At 61.2% G+C, this 18,258-nt stretch overlaps 2 protein-coding genes across 7 annotated transcripts in view; one reads left to right on the forward strand and one right to left on the reverse strand.

The window, feature by feature from the left end:
- Positions 1-7,214, reverse strand: part of SBF1 (SET binding factor 1) — a 28,595-nt gene extending 21,381 nt beyond the window's left edge. For 4 of the 6 annotated variants that reach the window (XM_024239678.3, XM_009234525.4, XM_024239677.3 and 1 more), the window contains exons 1-2: positions 6,977-7,214; positions 54-139 (exon numbers count right to left, since the gene is read on the reverse strand). In XM_024239678.3, the coding sequence (XP_024095446.3) occupies positions 54-139; positions 6,977-7,031 (141 nt within the window). In that variant the 5' untranslated portion in view covers positions 7,032-7,214. The remainder of the gene's footprint in view (positions 1-53; positions 140-6,976) is intronic. The other 2 variants (XM_054543877.2, XM_054543876.2) reach the window with 1 other exon arrangement.
- Positions 7,215-13,149: 5,935 nt separating this feature from the next.
- On the forward strand, positions 13,150-18,166 carry ADM2 (adrenomedullin 2). Its single transcript, XM_024239649.3, has 2 exons — positions 13,150-13,582; positions 14,181-18,166. The coding sequence occupies exons 1-2, from the start codon at positions 13,473-13,475 to the stop codon at positions 14,515-14,517; spliced, it is 447 nt and encodes a 148-aa protein (XP_024095417.1). The 5' UTR covers positions 13,150-13,472; the 3' UTR covers positions 14,518-18,166.
- The last annotated feature ends 92 nt before the right edge of the window (positions 18,167-18,258 follow it).

Consider the following 18,258-nt stretch of genomic DNA (forward strand, 5'->3'; position numbering starts at 1 on the left):
AGGGCAGGGCTGTGCCCACCTGCCGGCACCGTCTCAGCATGCCCTGAACTCACCAGCTCGATGCCCTGGGGGAATGGGTTGTCCTCCCAGTCCTTCTCCGGGAAGCGCTGCAGAATCTGGCCCTGGCCTTCCCCACTCCCTGAGGACAAGAACAGGTGGTCAGAGCACCCGACCCGCCCCCCACCCACCAGGAGGCTTGAGGATCCCAGGATGGAAACATTCCCAGCCACTGGGCCCTCATCTGGCACCAGATCAGCCTCAGCTCCCTAAAAATAGTTCCGTATGGAGAGTCTGCTGGACAGCTGCAGACCCCAGGGCCACCTGAGGGTAGAGAAGCCCCTGCCACTACACCCCATTCCCCGATCCCACCCCAGAGACCTCCTTCAGCCTGACCAGCCCAGCTTCACACAGCACAGCAGCCCTCCATCGACGGTCAACACTTCGGGACTGTTCCACAGGCCCCCACAGCATCTGCCACCACCGCCAGGCCCCCACTTAGGCTCTCAGCCCCCCAACAATGGGCATCCCCCAGAGCTCCCTGTCACCCACCAGCCCTGGGCCCAGCCGGGGGTGTGGAGGACTCAAACCTGCTGTCTGTGTGGGGTTCGAGAAGCCTCAGCCCAACAAGGCTAGAGGACACCCCCTGCGCCCACAGCCCCAAATTCTTCCCTATCCCAGCTGCTTCAGAGACAGACAGGTCCCCAGTACAGGTCCCAGAAGATGGGGTTTGGCAGCTGCCTGTTAGAACACCGGCCCCACAGCCAGCAGGACCTAGAGGGGCAGCAGCTAGACGGGAAGGATGGAGACTTGGTCCAGGACGACCACCGAAGGATGCCCAGACGGCTTCCTGAGCACTGGGACCCCAGCAGCTCTCGGAGGAGAGTGGGACAGGGGTCGCACCCAGGCCTGCTCCGTCTCCAAATCTCCCTGTACAAAGGCCATAGGGTGGGTGCTGAGCAGCCTAAGCTCCCCTGGGCCAGGAGGAGAGCTTTCAGGGCAGGGAGAGCCAAGAGGCCTGTGTCTCCCCAGGAGACGCCTCCTCTCCTTGGGGCCCCAGAACTACCACATCCAGGGCCCTGTTTCCAGGCCCAGTCCACACTGGTGGGGTAAAGGTCCCTGCCTGTGGCACACCCCTGGAGAGCCAAACCAGGAAGCCCGGTGGGGACCACAGAGGGACACTCAGGGTGTGGCTCCCACTGCAGGACGGCTCCACAGGCCTCCCAGGGCTTGTGGAGAATGGAGCAGGTGCAGCAGGAAAGACGAAAGCCTCCCGGCCTTCTCCTCCACACAACCCGCAGGTCCCCAGGGCCCATCCTCTGCTTGGGCCCATCCTCTGCTTGGACGGGCCTCCACTCCGCCACCCACCTGGCGGAAGCAGCAGAGCCAGACGGGCAAGGGGGGGTCATGCTCAACACAGAGCCCCTCGTGGATCCCCACCCTGGCCCCCAGGAAGCCGCAGTCCCACATCTAGCATGCCTGGGAACAGATGAGCAACCCTGGCAGCCCAATGGCACACACTCCACAGGTCCCCTACAGGCGGGGAGACCATCCGCCCTCCAGGGTTACAGGGGCAGAGCCAAGGAAGTCGGCAGTGGGCAGGTTGCTGCTAAGTGGGAGATGGTGGGGCGGTGAGGGGCCGATTCTGACTCACAAAACCTCAGCTTCCTGCTCCCCTCCCCCTCCCACCACTGACACCCTGCAGAGGACAGGCGGCAGACGGGTGGGGGCCCAGGTGTCTGCGGGTGCCACACCTACCTCCACACCCCCAAGCACAGCTCACTCAGGCGCAGGCCCTGAGCTGCAGCTCCTCCCCCACCCCACCCACTCCCCCAAAGGCCTCCTTGTGCCTGGCCCCAAACCACCATCTGGGCCCAGACCTGGCTGGCACCCAGGGCTCACCCAGTTCTTGCCACGAGGCAGCAGGCGGAGGAAGGAAGAGGGGTTTATGAACAGGGACAGCAGTCTCTGCACTGCAACCTCCCCCAGGCCAGGCAGGGAAGGCAGCCTTCCCCAGGAGGATGGGCAGAGTGGCAGATCACCGTCTACCTTGACCCTCTGCATCCAGCTAGTCTTGTGAAGCACCAACTCTCACTCAGCCTTAAGTCCTCTGCAGGGCTCTATCCTCCAAAGAGCCAGCCCTGAGCTCCATTCTCCTTGGGCTGGCCCAGCAGCCCAAGTGGGCCAGGCCAAGCAGGCACCTCTCCCTGAGCTCCTCTGTGCCATGACAGCCCCAGACTGGCCCTTCAGGTCTCAGCCCACAGAGCAACCCCTCCCCTGGGAAACTCTGCCCCAGCCTGGGGCCTATAGGGACCCTAGGACCGACCTCCCTCCACCACACCCCAGTGACTGCTAGTGCACCTGCTGGCTTGGCTGGGACGGACCACAGGCTAATTAGGGCTTGTACAGTCGGCTACACAACCATCTTCCCCACACCCAACAAGCAAACAGGTTCCTCAGTCGGAAGTACAGGGCACCTTCCGGAGCCCCAGGGAATGACAGAACACAGCTGGCCCCTGGAAAGGCAGGCCATGGAGGGCCCTGCAGCCCTCAGCTGTGAGCAGCTCTCCTCCTCACCCTTCTCAGGTCCCAGCCTGCACCTCAGCTCTGTGCTGTCCAGGGCCAGGACACATCTTGGCCACGTCTTGGCCTCCAGGGGGATGTGGGGGGTTTTGCCATGTCTTCCCAGGGTCCCCCACCCACTTGAGCCCTATTGCCACAGGAGTGACCTCCAGCAGCTGAGCTTCTTGCCCACCAGAGTGCTGCCTTTACCTCAGAACAGACAGGAGGGAGGGTGCCCTCCCCACTCCTCCCCTCGGCAACAGGACAAATCCAAACAGTGTGCTGTGTGGCACAGGGCACCAAGGTTTCCTTGCCACCTCCACCTTTGCATATGGGGCTGAGGGGGCCACCCAAGGACAACACTGGGGCTCCTGTCCTGAAAGCTCCTCAAAAAGCACTTCCTCCTGCACCAATGTCCCTGCAGCCAGCCCCACACAGACTGCAGGCCTGAAAGGCGGGCGGGCAGGCAGGCGAACACAGACCTCGCGTTCTGTCATCTGCTGGCAGCACCCCATCACCAGTGCCAGGCTCTGACGCCTGGAGGGCTGGCCCAGGCCAGCATGTGCTGTGTGGAGGCAAAGAAGGATGGCAGCCTCTCCTGTTCCCCCACCACACTCCCCACCATGCACGAAGACCAGCCCTGGCCAGCTCTGCTGCTTGTGGGGAAACCAGCTATAGGAAAAGGGAAGAAAAGAAGGAAGGCCAGCACCTTCCTGCTGTGCCACCCACCCAACCCCAACACGCACATGGCTCCCTCAGCCGCAACAGCAGGCCATGCGCGGGCCCCCGCAGCTTCCGCAGCCATCCCCTCAACCTCCCCTGCCCATCAGACTTGAGCAGTTCTGACCCAAGGTCTTGGACCCCTTCCGGCTCCCAGGGTGGAGGCTGGGAGGCAGCTGAGGCCATCCCAAACAGCCCCAACCCGCTCCAGAGGGAGGGCAGGAACGTAGGTGGGGACAGTAGATGGGGCTCAAGAATGCAGCCAGCTCATCACAGTCAGGATGAGAGGCGAGGCCATGGGGTAAAAGGTCTTTTTCTCAGATGCAAGGGGTCCAGCCCCTCCTCCCAGACAGATGCACACTCGGCTGCTGGAGCTGGAAGGCCAATGGCCAGGTCAGGGCCAGATCAAATGTGTCTCCTGCTCCCAAAGACACCTCAGCACTGGCCATGCTGTGATCAGGGCCCTTCTGGGCAAGAGCCGGGCAGAGGCAGTCTGTCTAGTCCTGATGCCGGCCCCAGGGCACAGAAGGTGATCCCTGACTCACCAGGTGAGGGGCCTGCAGATGGGCCAGCGCCGGCCATCATCACTCTCTGAGTTGAAAGGGTCACGGCCAGCACAGGCATTTACCTTCTCAGGGCCCCTCCCCACCTTTCCTGAGAGGTTGCCAGCTAGTAACCACTAGCAACTGGGATGCTGCCTCAGGCAGGACTCATGCACCCTCAGCACCCTGGTGCTGCACCCAGCAGCTCCAGACAGGATGTCCAGATCCAGGCCAAGACAAGCTATCCGCCACTCCTAATCCCCAACCCAAGAGACCCTGCATCCCACCCTGAAGTCCTAGCCTGACAGAACAGAGGGGGTCTTCTACCTGCTCAGAAGTGCCTGTTGTGTCTGTGCCTAGAGGGTCCACATCCACACACCTGCTGCTCAGTCGCTAGTGAAAGACACTTATCATTTCCAGAGGCCTCCTGTGTGCTACCGCTTCACATGTGTGCATTCACTGCATCCTCATGGCAGCCTGGGAGGTTAACATGACTCACTCCATCCGCAGATGAGGAAACTGAGGCACAGAGAGCCAAACAACTGGCTTGAAGTCACAAAGCTATCAAGGGGCAAAGCACAGACAACTGACCCCCACACCACACTCCTCTGCTTCTTCCCCCTCTCCCACCTGCCCTGGTACCTGGCTCTGCCCTCAGCCCATGACCAGGGTCCCAGTCTATAGCCTTGTTCCCCTCAAGAATGAACAAGTCCTTCTAAGGGGTGCCTGGGGCTGCAAGGCCAGCAAGCAGTTGACCAGCTCAACCCCAGAAGGTAGTGGGTACAAGGCTCCACGGTCCTCCAACCCTACTGCAGTGGACCATTTATCACTCGTTTCTGCCACTTAGGGAAAGGGGGAGGTACCTCGGGCTCCAGCCTTCTACCCTGTCCTGTGCAAAGGATACACACAAACAAGTGCCTGCGCTATGTGTGGCTCCAGCAGTGAGCACACACATGTCACAGCCAGCTTGTCGTGGAGCCCACTCTGCCTCTTCTCTCTGCCTACCTTCAACTCCTCACCCCACAGCCACCACGCCTCTCACCTGGCCTTTGCCTGCAGCCTCCACCAGCCCAAACCCTCTCCACACTGCTCTCAGGGCCATCAGGGTCATGCCTCCACCAGCCCAAACCCTCTCCACACTGCTCTCAGGGTCATCAGGGTCATGTCTCCACCAGCCCAAACCCTCTCCACACTGCTCTCAGGCCATCAGGGTCATGTCTCCACCAACCCAAACCCTCTCCACACTGCTCTCAGGATCATCAGGGTCATGTCTCTACCAACCCAAACCCTCTCCACACTGCTCTCAGGCCATCAGGGTCATGTCTCCACCAGCCCAAACCCTCTCCACACTGCTCTCAGGATCATCAGGGTCATGTCTCCACCAACCCAAACCCTCTCCACACTGCTCTCAGGGCCATCAGGGTCATGTCTCCACCAGCCCAAACCCTCTCCACACTGCTCTCAGGACCATCAGGGTCATGTCTCCACCAACCCAAACCCTCTCCACACTGCTCTCAGGGTCATCAGGGTCATGTCTCTACCAGCCCAAACCCTCTCCACACTGCTCTCAGGATCATCAGGGTCATTATCAGCTCTTTCTGTAGCCCCCGCCCCGGCCCTCAGCCCAAGGCCCCTCACGTCAAGGCAGCCCTCAGCCAGCCTTACTTCCCTGGATCCTCAGGCACCCTCTGCCCCAGGTGGTACAGCCTCCTCCATGCCCCTCACAGGTGCCTCAGTGCAGACAGCTCCCTCTGTGGGTCAAGACAACACTGACAGCCAGCCTGCACACAGTGGGGATGAGGACTGTGTGGTCCTAGCAAGCAAGAACTCCCTCTCTAAAGAAAAAGACAGATGCTCATGACTGACGGTGCCATAAGACACACACTTGGATAGACGTTAGCAGAGAGGAGAGTATGCTGAGTAAGCGGGCACCGAGGAGGGGCTGGAGACGAAGAAGATGCTAAAGAGGCTTCAGGAAGTGTTGGGGGGGTGTCCAGCAGAAGAAACACAAAGAGAGAACTCCAGGTCTTTGGTGGGGACAGTGACAGCTGGACTGACAAAAAAACAGGGTAACTGGGAAGGCAAGCTCAATCCCATCTCCAGGCTCAAGATCCAGCCCCTGCCTGACCACACAGCCATCCCCACACACTGCCCGTCTGCAGCTGGGATCTGACAGCCTGGGTGCCAGTCCCAGCCTCTCTGAGCCGGCTCAGGCCAGGCAGTCAACTTATCCGCGCCTGACTTCTCTACAGATATGGGCAACAGCAAGGCAACCCCGGTGGGCTGCTGGGAGGAAGAGGTGAGATCATGCACACAAAGGGCTGTGCGGGGCCTGGCACACCAAGCATGCTCGCCAACGCTGCTGTCTCCAGGCTGTTGCTGATGTCATCGTCAGGCTCCGTTTTCTCCTACGTCCTGGGCTGAAGGGCTCTCAGACACGGGCGCTGACCCCAGACACAGACCTCCTGGGCATGGGCACCGATCACCACGATGATCCCCCACCCAGGGCTTGGCGTGCAGGGCCTGGACCGTCAGGCGAGTCGCCAGGAATGCTCTTCTCTCTACTCTCGACGCTTCCTCCTCAAACCCTCCCAGTTGCAATTCAAACACCGCTTCTCCATGCACCAACCCCGAACTCCACCCCCTCTTTGCACCCCGCCAAGACCGCCGGGGGCTTCAGACGCAGCACCAAGGTCAGAGGCCGGCTGGCGAGCCGCGGGTCCGCGCCCCTGGAGCCACTAGAGCCACAGCCGCCGGCAGCCGGCCAAGGGGAGAGCCCGTCCCACCCCAAGGAGGCCGGGCAGGCCGGGCCCAGGCTTCTCTCCCTGCCGCCACCAGGCCCGCGCGGCCACGCCGCCCCGAGCGAACGCCCATTCTCCCCGCGGGCTGTCCGGTCGGCCCCGGCCTTCAGCCCCCGCCCGGCCCCCGGCCCCGGCCCTGGCCCTCGGCCCCCCGACCCCGGCCCTCGGCGCCCAGCCCCCGGTCCTCAGCCCTCAGCGCCAGGCCCTCAGTCCTCGGCCTCCCGACCCGGCCCCCAGCCCTCAGTCCTCGACCCCCAGCCCCTAGCCCCCGGCCCTCGACCCTCAGACCCAGCCCCCGGCCCTCAGCACTCGACCCTCGGCCCCCGGCCCTGAGCGCTTGGCCTCGGCACTCACCGCGCGGGTGCGGCCCGAAAGCCACCAGCACGAAGTAGTCCGCGAGCCGCGCCATGGCGAGGGACGCGGGGTGGCCCGAGGGGCGCGGGCGGGCTCCGCGGCTCGGGGACTCGAGGGCGGCGCGCTCATGGCCCGGCCCCGGACCGCGCACCCCGGACACCCCTGGTTCGCTCCGCGGCGGCGGCGGCGGCGGCGGCCCGGGCTCCCGCCGCCATCTTCCCAGCCAGCCGGCCCGCCCGGGAGCGCCGTGCGCCTGCGCGCTGTCGTCCCGCCCTGAGCGGGCGGGGCCTGCAGCCGCGCATCTCCATTGGTCCAGCGGGCGGGAGGGCGGCTCCCGAGAGCGGCGCCCCGCCCATCGCTGCCCACTCTGGGGCCTGGGCACCGCCCCTCGGGCCGGGCACCTGGGCTGCGGCTCCGGCGGGTCTGACGCCCTGAGCCGGGTAGGCTGTGGTGTCGGCGGGAGGCATGGGCCAGGACCACAGCTGCCCTCGCCGTTGGGACTCCCCGCACAGGGGCCCGAACCCCACCCCTGGGCCGTCCCAATCTGGGGATCGGGTCCCCAGACTCCTGGTCCCCCACCCCTCGCTGTCCAGCTAGAGAAAGGCGGGAGAAGCCTGGGCGCTGCCCACCGGGCCCCCCAAACTAGAAGTCAGAGGAGGCGCAGGGCCATCACCTCAGGGGCTGCCAGCCTGGCGATGGGGAACGGAGAGAGAATTCAGGCCCTGCCCTTGGGGTCCCAGGCTGAAGAGCCCCCATCTAGGCCAAGTGAGACATTTAACACATTAGCTTAAAAACTGCACGCTCCTGTCCCCCTGTAAACAGCAAGTGTTCTAAACGTGTGAGGCACATGAGGCCACGGAGCAGAGGGCTCTGGGAAAGCTGCATCCCCCAGAATCCCTGACAGTGCCCACCCCTCTCAAGGGCAGGGCTGGCCAGGGCCACCCCTGAAGTGGCTCAGGGATGAGCATGAGCCCAGAGCAGAGCATGCTGGGAGAGAAGGTGCAGGAGCCAGCCTGGTGCAGCAGGGAAACCCCTCTGAGCACAGCAGGCCAAGGTCTGTTTTTTGTTATGTTTTGTTTTGTTTTTGAGGCAGAGTCTCAATCCATCACCCAGGCTGAAGTGCAGTGGCACGATTTCGGCTCACTGGAACCTCTGTCTCCTGGGTTCAAGTGATTCTCCCGCCTCAGCTTCCCGCGTAGCTTGGATTACAGGGGTGCACCACCATGCCTGGCTAATTTTTGTATTTTAGTAGAGACTGGGTTTCACCATGTTGGCCAGGCTGGTCTCGAACTCCTGACCTCAGGCCATCCACCCACCACAGCGTCTCAAAGTGCCGGGATTACAGGCATGAGCCACCGCCCCCAGCCCGAAGGTCTGTTGTTTGTTTTTTGTTTGTTTGTTTTTGTTTGTTTTGAGACAGAGTCTAGCTGTGTCGCCCAGGCTGGAGTGCAGTGGCGTGATCTCGGCTCACTGTAACCTCCACTTCCCAGGTTCACACCATTCTCCTGCCTCAGCCTCCTGAGTAGCTGGGACTACAAGCACCTGCCACCACGCCCAGCTATTTTTTTGTATTTTTAGTAGCGATAAGGTTTCACCGTGTTAGCCAGGATGGTCTCAATCTCCTGACCTCATGATCCGCCCACCTCGGCCTCCCAAAGTGCTGGCATTACAGGTGTGAGCCACCGCACCTGGCCCTGAAGGTCTGTTTTTAAATGAGTTTGGCTGCTGCAAGAACTGGCCAAATGACTGGCATCCAGGCTCCAACCATGGGCAGGAGCCAGCCCAAGAGAATGAATGGAATCAAAGTGACAGACCCCACCAGGGTCCCCTCCCTGCCCTCAGGCACAGGCCACACTACACCTCTCCTCTCCCACTGTTGGTTTTCACAGGTTGAGAAATCATCTTTTTAAAATTTAATTTTTTTGTGGAGACAGTGTCTTGATATGTTGCCTAGGCTTGTCTTGAACTCCTGTCCTCAAATGATCCTCCTGCATCTGCCTCAAAAAGTGTTGGGATTACAGGTGTGAGAAACTGTGCCCTGCCAGAAATCCTCCTTTTTGCCCCAGGTGGCTCAAGTTGGTTTCTGTCACTTGCACCCAAAAAGGTCCTCAGCACCACATTACCGCACCACTGAGCTTGTGTGCAGGCTGGCAGTGTCCCGGGCCGAGTCTGGGCTAGTGCTTGAGCCCAGGGCTGGCTCTCTTCGGAGAGACTCTAGGGACCCTGCACTGCACTCTCCACTCTCTCTGAGACTCTGGGGACCCTGCGTCGCACTCTCTCCACTGTCATGCTTCCACCAGGCCCTTGGGAACAACCATCCACAGTGGCGCAGTGTCTCAGATGGATGGACGCCCCTCCCTACCGCCCAGCCTGCTGATTTCTGGTCAGCTGTCTTGCAGTCTGCACTCTCCTCGAACCTCTCACCCCACTTCCAGTGTCTCTGAGATGATTGGCTGCTCCTCACAGAGCAAATAGAAGCTATCAGATGGGAGCACCAAGTCCCCATCTTACACCCCTCACACCACCCCTCCCTCCATTACCACAGGGCTCTGCCCCCCTGCCCACTCCTCATCTCAGGCCATCATTCACTGTTAGTGCCCGCTGCTAAACTGCATCCTTCCCTGTCTATGGATTCCTTGCTATCAAACTTACCTCCACCATCATAAAACACTCAAACAAAACCCCCCAAAGGCCGGGCGCGGTGGCTCACGCCTGTAAATCCCAGCACTTTGGGAGGCCCAGGCGGGTGGATCACTTGGCGTCAGGAGTTTCAGACCAACCTGGACAACATGGTGAAACCCCATCTCTACTAAAAATACAAAAATTAGCCAGGCATGGTGGCACGTGCCTGTAATCCCAGCTACTCGGGAGGCTGAGGCAGGAGAATGGCGTGAACCCAGGAGGCAGAGCTTGCAGTGAGTCAAGATCACACCACTGCACTCCAGCCTGGGCGACACAGCGAGACTCCGTCTCAAAAAAAAAAAAAAAAAGCCTTGTGAGGACAGGGAATTTTCACTGGTTTTTCTTTATTGGTGGGGTGAATGATTTGATTGCACTTGTGTTTTGAAAGGACAGAGCTAGTGGCAGTGTGGAAAGCTGAGGGCCGAGTGGGGAGGCAGCAGCAGAAGCCGCAGCAGCAGACTTGGGAACCTGGGGGATCCTCTGCTCAGGCCCTTCCCTACCTGCCCCTCCAGAGCTGGCACTGGGCTCTGTCCTTGGCCAGCCTCTCCACATTCTCTGTGGACGAGGCTCACCATATCCTCCATGGCCGCGCCATCCCTGAAACCCCAAAACTGTTCCCGACCTGCCTTCTCTTCAGTCCCATGCCTGCCAGGCTGGGGAGTGACCAGACCCCTCTCCCTGGACAACCCCCAGGCAGCTCGGCCTCAGCATGTCCAGGCCCTGACTTCTTCCCACCCCCTCAGTAGCTGCCACATCAGCAAACAGAAGGGCTTCGCCAGGAACTGTGAGCCCCTCATTTACCATCCTGCCCTGCTAAATTTCTCCCACCCATCCACTCTGTCCCCTCTAGCCCTTTCTGCCTGCCTCCCCAGCACCTGCCTTCTTGGCTGCCACCCCACCTTTCAACATAAATGTGACACTTGGCCGGGCTTGGTGGCCCACACCTGTAATCCCAGCAGTTTGGGAGGCAGAGGTGGGCAGATTGCTTGAGGTCAAGACTTCAAGACCAGCCTGGCCAGCATGGTGAAACCCTGTCTGTACTAAAAATACAAAAATTAGCCGGGTGTGGTGGCAGGTGCCTGTAATCCCAGCTACTTGGAAGGCTGAGGCAGGAGAATTACTTGAACCTGGGAGGTGGAGGTCGCAGTGAGCCAAGATTGTGCCACTGCACTCCAGCCTGGGCGACAGAGTGAGACTCCATCTCAAAACAAACAAACGAACAAACAAACAAACAAAACTCTGGGTGCAGTGGCTCACACCTGTAATCCCAGCACTTTGGGAGGCCGAGGTGGGTGGATCACCTAAGGTCAGGAATTCAAGACCATCCTGGCCAACATGGTGAAACCCTGTCTCAAATACAAAAATTATCCGGGCGTGGTAGTGGGCACTTGTAATTCCAGCTACTTGGGAGGCTGAGGCAGGAGAATCGCTTGAACCTGGGAGGCGGAGTTTGCAGCGAGCTGAGATTTCGCTACCGCACTCCAGCCTGGGTGACAGAGTGGGACTCCATCTCAAACAACAACAACAACAACAACAACAAAAAACCCCTATAAATGTGACACTCCCTGTCCCGCAACTGGTCAAAATAAGTAAATAATACCTGCAGGGCATCCCTGCCCTCCCAGAACGGCCTGTGGGGTGTGTGCTCAGCACTCCTCAGCTTATTCATCCAGCAAATGTTGACTGTGCTCCCACGGTGTGTCAGCAGGAGGGTTACGGGGTGATCGCAGGGGTTGGGGAGACAGACGGGGAAGCACAAACGGACGCAGAGATCCTCAGCTAACCCAACAGAGAGGCCAGTCTCAGCAGCTTGGAACCCATGACACCAAGTCCAGGACTTGTGGACGGTGGGTAGGCGAAAGCTCTGTGGAGAACAGTGAACCATCTATCAACATAAACACGTGCTCACCTTCAACCAGAATTTCTACTTCCAGGAAGGTGTCCTACAGACACATCTGTGAGCTCAAGGCAGCACCTCATGAAAAGACTGGCAATCACCTAATTTCACATTAATAGCAGATGAGGTGAATCATATAACACCTATATGTTGCAGTAGATCCAATCATAGGAAATAATGGGGTCTCTGATGTGAGGACGGTCGGGCTGTGATGCCTGTCACCCCACTGGTCACCAGGGTTGATTCGGCTGATGTGGGTGGCTCAGAAGCAGGTGTCCCCTTCCTTCCCCACCGTTCCCTGTGCATCCCTCCGAAGCTGCGTGCTCTGTTGAAGAGGATGGAGGACTGGGCTTCGAGTAGCTGTGCTCCTCTGCCAGGACCTCCAAAAAAGCTCTCAGGAAAGAATGGGGTCTCAGTCGTATCGCAGATCTGCACACATGGATGTGTGTGTGCACCTCACATGGCCACACCTCGGTGTGCCCAGGGCAGGTCAGGAGAGGGCTCCCACCCAGACCAGGGTAGGGGTCCCAAGTGGGTGGCGATGGTGAGGGGAGTCTCACGTTTCACTTGTTTTAAATTTCTTTTTTCTTTTCTTTTCTTTTTTTTTTTTTTTGAGACAGAGTCTCTCTCTGTCGTCCAAGCTGGAGTGCAATGGCGTGATCTCGGCTCACTGCAATCTCCGCCGCCTGGGTTCAAGCCTCAGCCTTTCCTGCCTCAGCCTCCCGGGTAGCTGAGATTACAGGGACCCGCCACCATGCCCAGCTAATTTTGGGGGGGGGGTCGGGGGCGGAGTCTCGCTCTGTCGCCCAGGCTGGGGTGCAGTGGTGCCATCTCGGCTCACTGCAAGCTCCGCCTCCCGGGCTCACGTCATTCTCCTGCCTCAGCCTCCCGAGTAGCTGAGACTACAGGCACCCGCCACCACGCCCAGCTAATTTTTTGCATTTTTAGTAGAGACGGAGTTTCACCGCGTTAGCCAGGATGGTCTCGATCTCCTGACCTCGTGATCCGCCCGCCTCGGCTTCCCAAACTGCTGGGATTACCGGACTGAGCCACCACGCCCGGACACTTGTTTAAATTTGTTACGAAAACCGCGCAATACTTTGGTCCGGGATTGGAGCGGCGGGGGGTAGGTACAGCCTTTTAGGAGCGCAGCCCCGGGGTTGGGGGCACCGTGTCAGAGGACAGCGGAATGGCCAGCCCGCTGCGGAATCCCGCGGACTTGCTGGTCAGGCCGGGAGCCCGTTGTCCACCGGGTCAGACCCTGGAGGGTGGGACCGCCCGGGCCCGGACTCGGGAGGTGGTTGACGGGGTGGGCCCCGTCGGGTCCGAGCCCGCCCCAGCCGTGGGATCAGCTCAGACGACGGCTCGCCCCCCAGAACCCCGCTGCAGCCTGGGGAAGTCCGGCCCCCGCAGGCTCGGGGCTGCGTCCCCACCAGAAGGCGCTTGGAGTGAGGCTGGCGGTCCCGCGGTCCCGGGCCAGTCGCCGAGCGCTCCCAGCGGGGACAGGCCCCTCCACCGCCCCTTCGCTGCAGCCCCTTCCCCGCCCCGAGGGTGGCTGGGCCCGGGGGAGGGGCGCCCCGCCCCGTCCGTGCATCCGGCTCCGCCCCTTGCTGGAAAGGCTACGTATTCAGCTCTGGAGGTGCCATCCCGGGCCGCGACTCCGCTCCAGGGAGGACCCCCAACCCACCCAGCCCGCTCCACCTTGCGCCCCGGACCCGCGGCCGACCCCAGACCCACTGCCCGCTTCGCGCCCGAGGCCTGCGCCCCGACGGACGCCCGTGCCCAGCTTGCCACGCCCACGCCCGGCGCCCGGACCGCGGAGGGCTCCCCGAGGTGCCGGCGGAGGGGTTGGCTCACGGCTCAGGCTGCCCCCGACCTGCCCGGCTCACCGCCCCCTCCCCTGCAGCCCCGCCCGCCATGGCCCGGATCCCGACAGCCGCCCTGGGTTGCATCAGCCTCCTCTGCCTGCAGCTCCCTGGCGCGCTGTCCCGCAGCCTGGGCGGGGACCCGCGTCCCGTCAAACCCAGGTGAGTCCAGGTCTTGGGCCAGCCAACCCCTGTGGCCCCCGCAGGGAAGCAGAGTGCCGGGGGCCGCCCTCCCTCCACGCCCCCACCTGCTGCTAGCACTCCCCTCCCAAACGAAGGTCCCTACCCCAGGCTCAGGAGCGCCTGAGCAGGGCCAGAGGCCCCTCTTTCTCTGCCTCCCTACACAGGGCAGTTGCTTCTCCCCAAACACATGGGCACAGCCCCCTTCTAGGGGTGTCTGCTGGGGGAGGGGAGGCTGGCGGTATCCCTGGCCCACCTGTGACCACCCTAAAGGGAGGGCAGAAGCCGAGTCACCCTGAGCCCTGAGAGTGGTGACCCGCAGAGGCTTGGCCGCCGGGGTGCCCTTTGGCCAAGGAGGTGCCGGTTCCCGGGACACGTGACCCGGGCCACTGAGATGGTCCCAGGCCCCAAGCCCAGGGGGGACGCGGGCTTCCCCTGGCCATGCTCCAGGCTGTGTGTGGGTGGGGGACGTGGGCTTCCCCTGGCAGTGACCCAGGCCTGTGTAGAGGCAAAAGTGGGTAGGTGTGAGTTCTCTGAAAGGCTGAGTTATCAGGTTGACTTTCTCCATCTGCCTCTGCAGGGAGCCCCCAGCCCGGACCCCTTCCAGCAGCCTGCAGCCCAGGCACCCCGCACCCCGACCTGTGGTCTGGAAGCTTCACCAGGCCCTCCAGCCACAGAGGGGTGCTGGCCTGGCCCCTGCTATGGGTCAGCCTCTCCGGGATGGTGGCCGCCAACACTCGGGCCCCCGAAGACACTCGGGCCCCCGCAGGACCCAAGCCCAGCTCCTGCGAGTGGGCTGTGTGCTGGGCACCTGCCAGGTGCAGAATCTCAGCCACCGCCTGTGGCAACTCATGGGACCAGCCGGCCGGCAGGACTCAGCTCCTGTGGACCCCAGCAGCCCCCACAGCTATGGCTGAGGTGGGGCCGGGCCACACCCCTGCCCATCCCAGCCAGGGTGCTGTGCCCCCGTCCAGAGCTGCAGCTGAGCCCCATCTGAAGCCCAGTCCCTCGGAGCTGCAGACAGCAGGTTCTGCAGCAACAACACCTGCATGGCTTTGCACACGTAAACCCTCGCACACCTGTGGACCCAGGCTGGTCTACATGCAGTGCTGGTACGTCAAGGAGCCTAAACACCCTGAAATTGTGAATCCTTGGGGGACAGCTGCCAGACACAGCTGGCGGCAGCACCAGATGCTAAAAAGCGCTTCAGAGAGGAGGTGTCTGCCCAGAGACGTGGAGCAGAAGCTGGGCTCTGAACACACAGGGCCATGTCTGGACGAGCAGGGGAGAGAGGCTGAATTGGCCAGAAGCGGCCCCTCCGCTGCTGGTCCAGTCAGACTGAAGCCCGGCCTTGTGCCTGGGCTGTTCCTGTTCTCATGCACAACCAGCCCTTCCACGTGCCTGCCTGGCCCGGGGTCCCAGCCTCTCTTGGCGTCCCAGCCTCTCCCTCCCTATGCCTGTGGGACAGGAGGGGGAGCGTGGGATGCTGTAGCCCCCTGGGGTTGGGCAAGGGAAAGATGGTGGCCCTCCAGAGGTCATGAAGGGACCTCTGTGGCTCCAGCTGTCAATCCTGGAGCCCAGACTGAGGTGACCATGGAGACTCCACCTGGATCCCCTGTGGAGGCCAGGGAGGGGAACTTAGCAGTTTAGGAGCCACCCCAAATCATTCTGGGACAGGGACACCCCTTCCTACCGCAGGGCAGGGCTGGGTGGGGCAAGATCCCCCAGCCCGAATAGACCCACCCCACCTGAAGGGTGTGAGACCCTTGCTGGCAGCCAGACAAGGGTGGGGCTCCACAGGCAGCACAGGCGCCCCACCACCACCCAGTGTGGGGACCCAGTGGGACCAGGTGTGGGGGCAGCAGGTGACTTACCAAGAGCCAGGGAGGGCAGCCCAGGCCCAAATGACAACAAGAACAAGGACCACCGCCAGCGTGCATGGACTTGGTGTGTGTCCTTCCCGAGGGGGACGGGGGACTCACACGTGGGTGCCACTCGAGCCTCCCAGTCATCCAGCAGAACATGGGGTTCAGAAAGGGCTCCTTCTGCTACTTAGCAAACACTCAGCATTTAATTTGCAAATGTTTCCTAGGGTCACCCTCTCGGCCATCCCACGAGGGTCGCCATGATCACCCCAACTCTAGAGGCCTCAGCAGAGCTCAGGACATTCCCCCACAGAGCTTGCCCCTCAGCTCCTACCTCCAAGGGGGAGGGTCCTGGACGCGCCCACCCAGGCGCCGCCCGTGTGCTTGCTCCCCAAGCTCAGGGATCGCCGGGTCCAGGTAACTGACCTGTGCTCCACGAGGCCCTGTGGGAACAGTCCAGGCTGGTCCTGCCCTGTGGAGGCCTCTGTGCACTGAGAGATGTACTAGGATTACAGCAGAGGTGGTCAGGGTGGTGGGCCGCACAGCGAGGCAGTCAAGGCCGGCTCCCTGGGAAAACCACTGGGTCAGGTGAGGTCTGAGGGTAGCAGGCCTTCCCTAGGGGAAGGAGCTGGGAGTGCCAAGGCCCCAGGTGCACAGGAGGCATGGCTGCTGAGAGGCTGCAGGGTGGAGGGGCCTCGGCCTCAGAGTCATGTGCCCTGTGACCACTGAAGGGTGTCAGCAGAGCACAGGGCATGAGGACAGAGGGAGGGGCATATGGAGTCAAGGAGGGGGCCCCGGGGCAAGGCTGGGGGGCCAGGAGCTCAGCGTCCACTACTCAGCCCAGCCAGAACCCTCCCAGACATCTCCTCTCCTGCCTGGGCAAAGTCCAGCTTGGCACCCCGTCTGGGGCCTGCCTGTGGTCAGGGCCAAGTGTTTCCTCCTCCAGGAAAGGCTTCACCCTCCTCATGCCCTGTGGTCAGGAGGCCGCCTGCCGTGACCCTCCGCATCGCCTGGGGTGCGAAATCAGACCCACCTGACACCCTCACGCGGAGGCCCAGCAGCATCTGCACCCACCCCCGCCTTCCCCAGCAACCACTTCCAGCTGCTCTGTCCAAAACCTCCGCTCGACTGGGCCCCGTGGCTCACACCTGTAATCCCAGCACATTGGGAGGCCAAGGCAGGCACATCACCTGAGGTCAGGAGTTCAAGACCAGCCTGGCTAACATGGTGACATCCCGTCTCTACTAAAAATAGAAAATTATCTGAGCGTGGTGGCACATGACTGTAATCCCAGCTACTCAGGAGGCTGAAGCAGGAGGATCACTTGAACCTGGGAGGCAGAGGCTGCAGTGAGCTGAGATTGCACCATTGCACTCCAGCCTGGGCAACAAGAGCAAAATTCTGTCTCAAAAAAAAAAAATAGTAATAATACAAAAATTAGCTGGGCGTGGTGGCACATGCCAGTAATTCCATCTACTCGGGAGGCTGAGGCAGGAGAATCGTCTGAGCCCAGGAGGTGGAGGTTGCAGTGAGCCCAGATCGCACCGCTGCACTCAAGTCTGGATGACAGAGCAAGACTCCGTTTCAAAAAACAACAAAAAACAAAAAACCTCCTCTCTTCCTTCACACCTTCCTCTGAATCCTGCCGGGTCCCACCTCCTGAACCTATCCAGACACCCTCTCCTGACCCAGGCACCACCTGCTTTGGGGGCGATGGCCGTAGCCTCCTCCCGGGCGCCCGTCTCCATCCTTCTGGCCAGTGCACGCTGAGCACGTGACCTACGCTTGTTGGGACACGTGAGGATACAGCCTTGACCCCCAGGGGCTGACATTCTAGGGGGAGATAGAAGGAGACAAACGTAGAAGGTAGAATAAGTGGGTGGTGGAGTGTCAGGGAGTGCTGAGTGCCACGGGAAGTCAGACAAGGAAGGAGAGTGTGGGGCAGGTGCCATTTATTCCCCATTAAATGGGGAACGCTGGGGTCTCCTCACAGTTCTTTCTCAGCTCAGCTGCGCCAGGATCTTGTTGAGTCAGGTCAGCTCCCCACAGCCCTCTTGCCTGACCCCTGAAGCCCAGAACTCTGATCTTCACAGCCCTAGGTATGGCCCCAGCACCCCACTGCCCTCTCTCCTGCCCCAGCCGACTGCTGTTCCCAGACTTCCTTGGCCACGCTCCAAGACGCCAGCTCTGCTGCGGGCACTTTGTTCTCACGGTGTCCTCCGTGCCTACAGGGCCCATGCATGGGAAGTTGCGTTGGCGGCCTGGGTGTTGGCGGTTCCGTGCCTGCTCCGACTCTCTGTGAGGCCCCTCTCCCAGAGCCTGACACGCTCTGTGGCCAAACTGTAGGCAGGTGCCCCTGAGTCCTTTCCTCGACGAGGCCTGACCCCATCCCCATCCTCACTGGGCCCGCCGACCCCGGTGTTAGCAAGAATCCTGCTAAATCAGTTTATGGAGAATTACCCACCCTCGATATCTGATCCCATTCCTCATCTCCCACCCTTGATCTCATCACCCTGCCGGCCTCCTGCAAGATCCTCATTGAGCCACTCCAGTGAGAACCCCCCTATCCTCCAAGGCTCCCATAGCAACTTCCCATCCGCTGACCCCTCCAAGCCATCAATCTCCAGCTGTGGTTGTTGAATTCGGAGGTGAGCTCCTCTCACCACTCTCTTGAATAAAGCTTTTCTCACCATTTTAACAAGTCCTCAGAATCATCTTTTCTTAACAAGCCCCTGCCCCACCCAGAATCATGGGGGGCCTGGGGACAAGTTTTCACCTCCTGAGATCCAGTGG

This window comes from Pongo abelii, chromosome 23 (genome assembly GCF_028885655.2).
Source record: "Pongo abelii isolate AG06213 chromosome 23, NHGRI_mPonAbe1-v2.0_pri, whole genome shotgun sequence".
In the NCBI taxonomy this organism is placed as follows: domain Eukaryota; kingdom Metazoa; phylum Chordata; class Mammalia; order Primates; family Hominidae; genus Pongo; species Pongo abelii.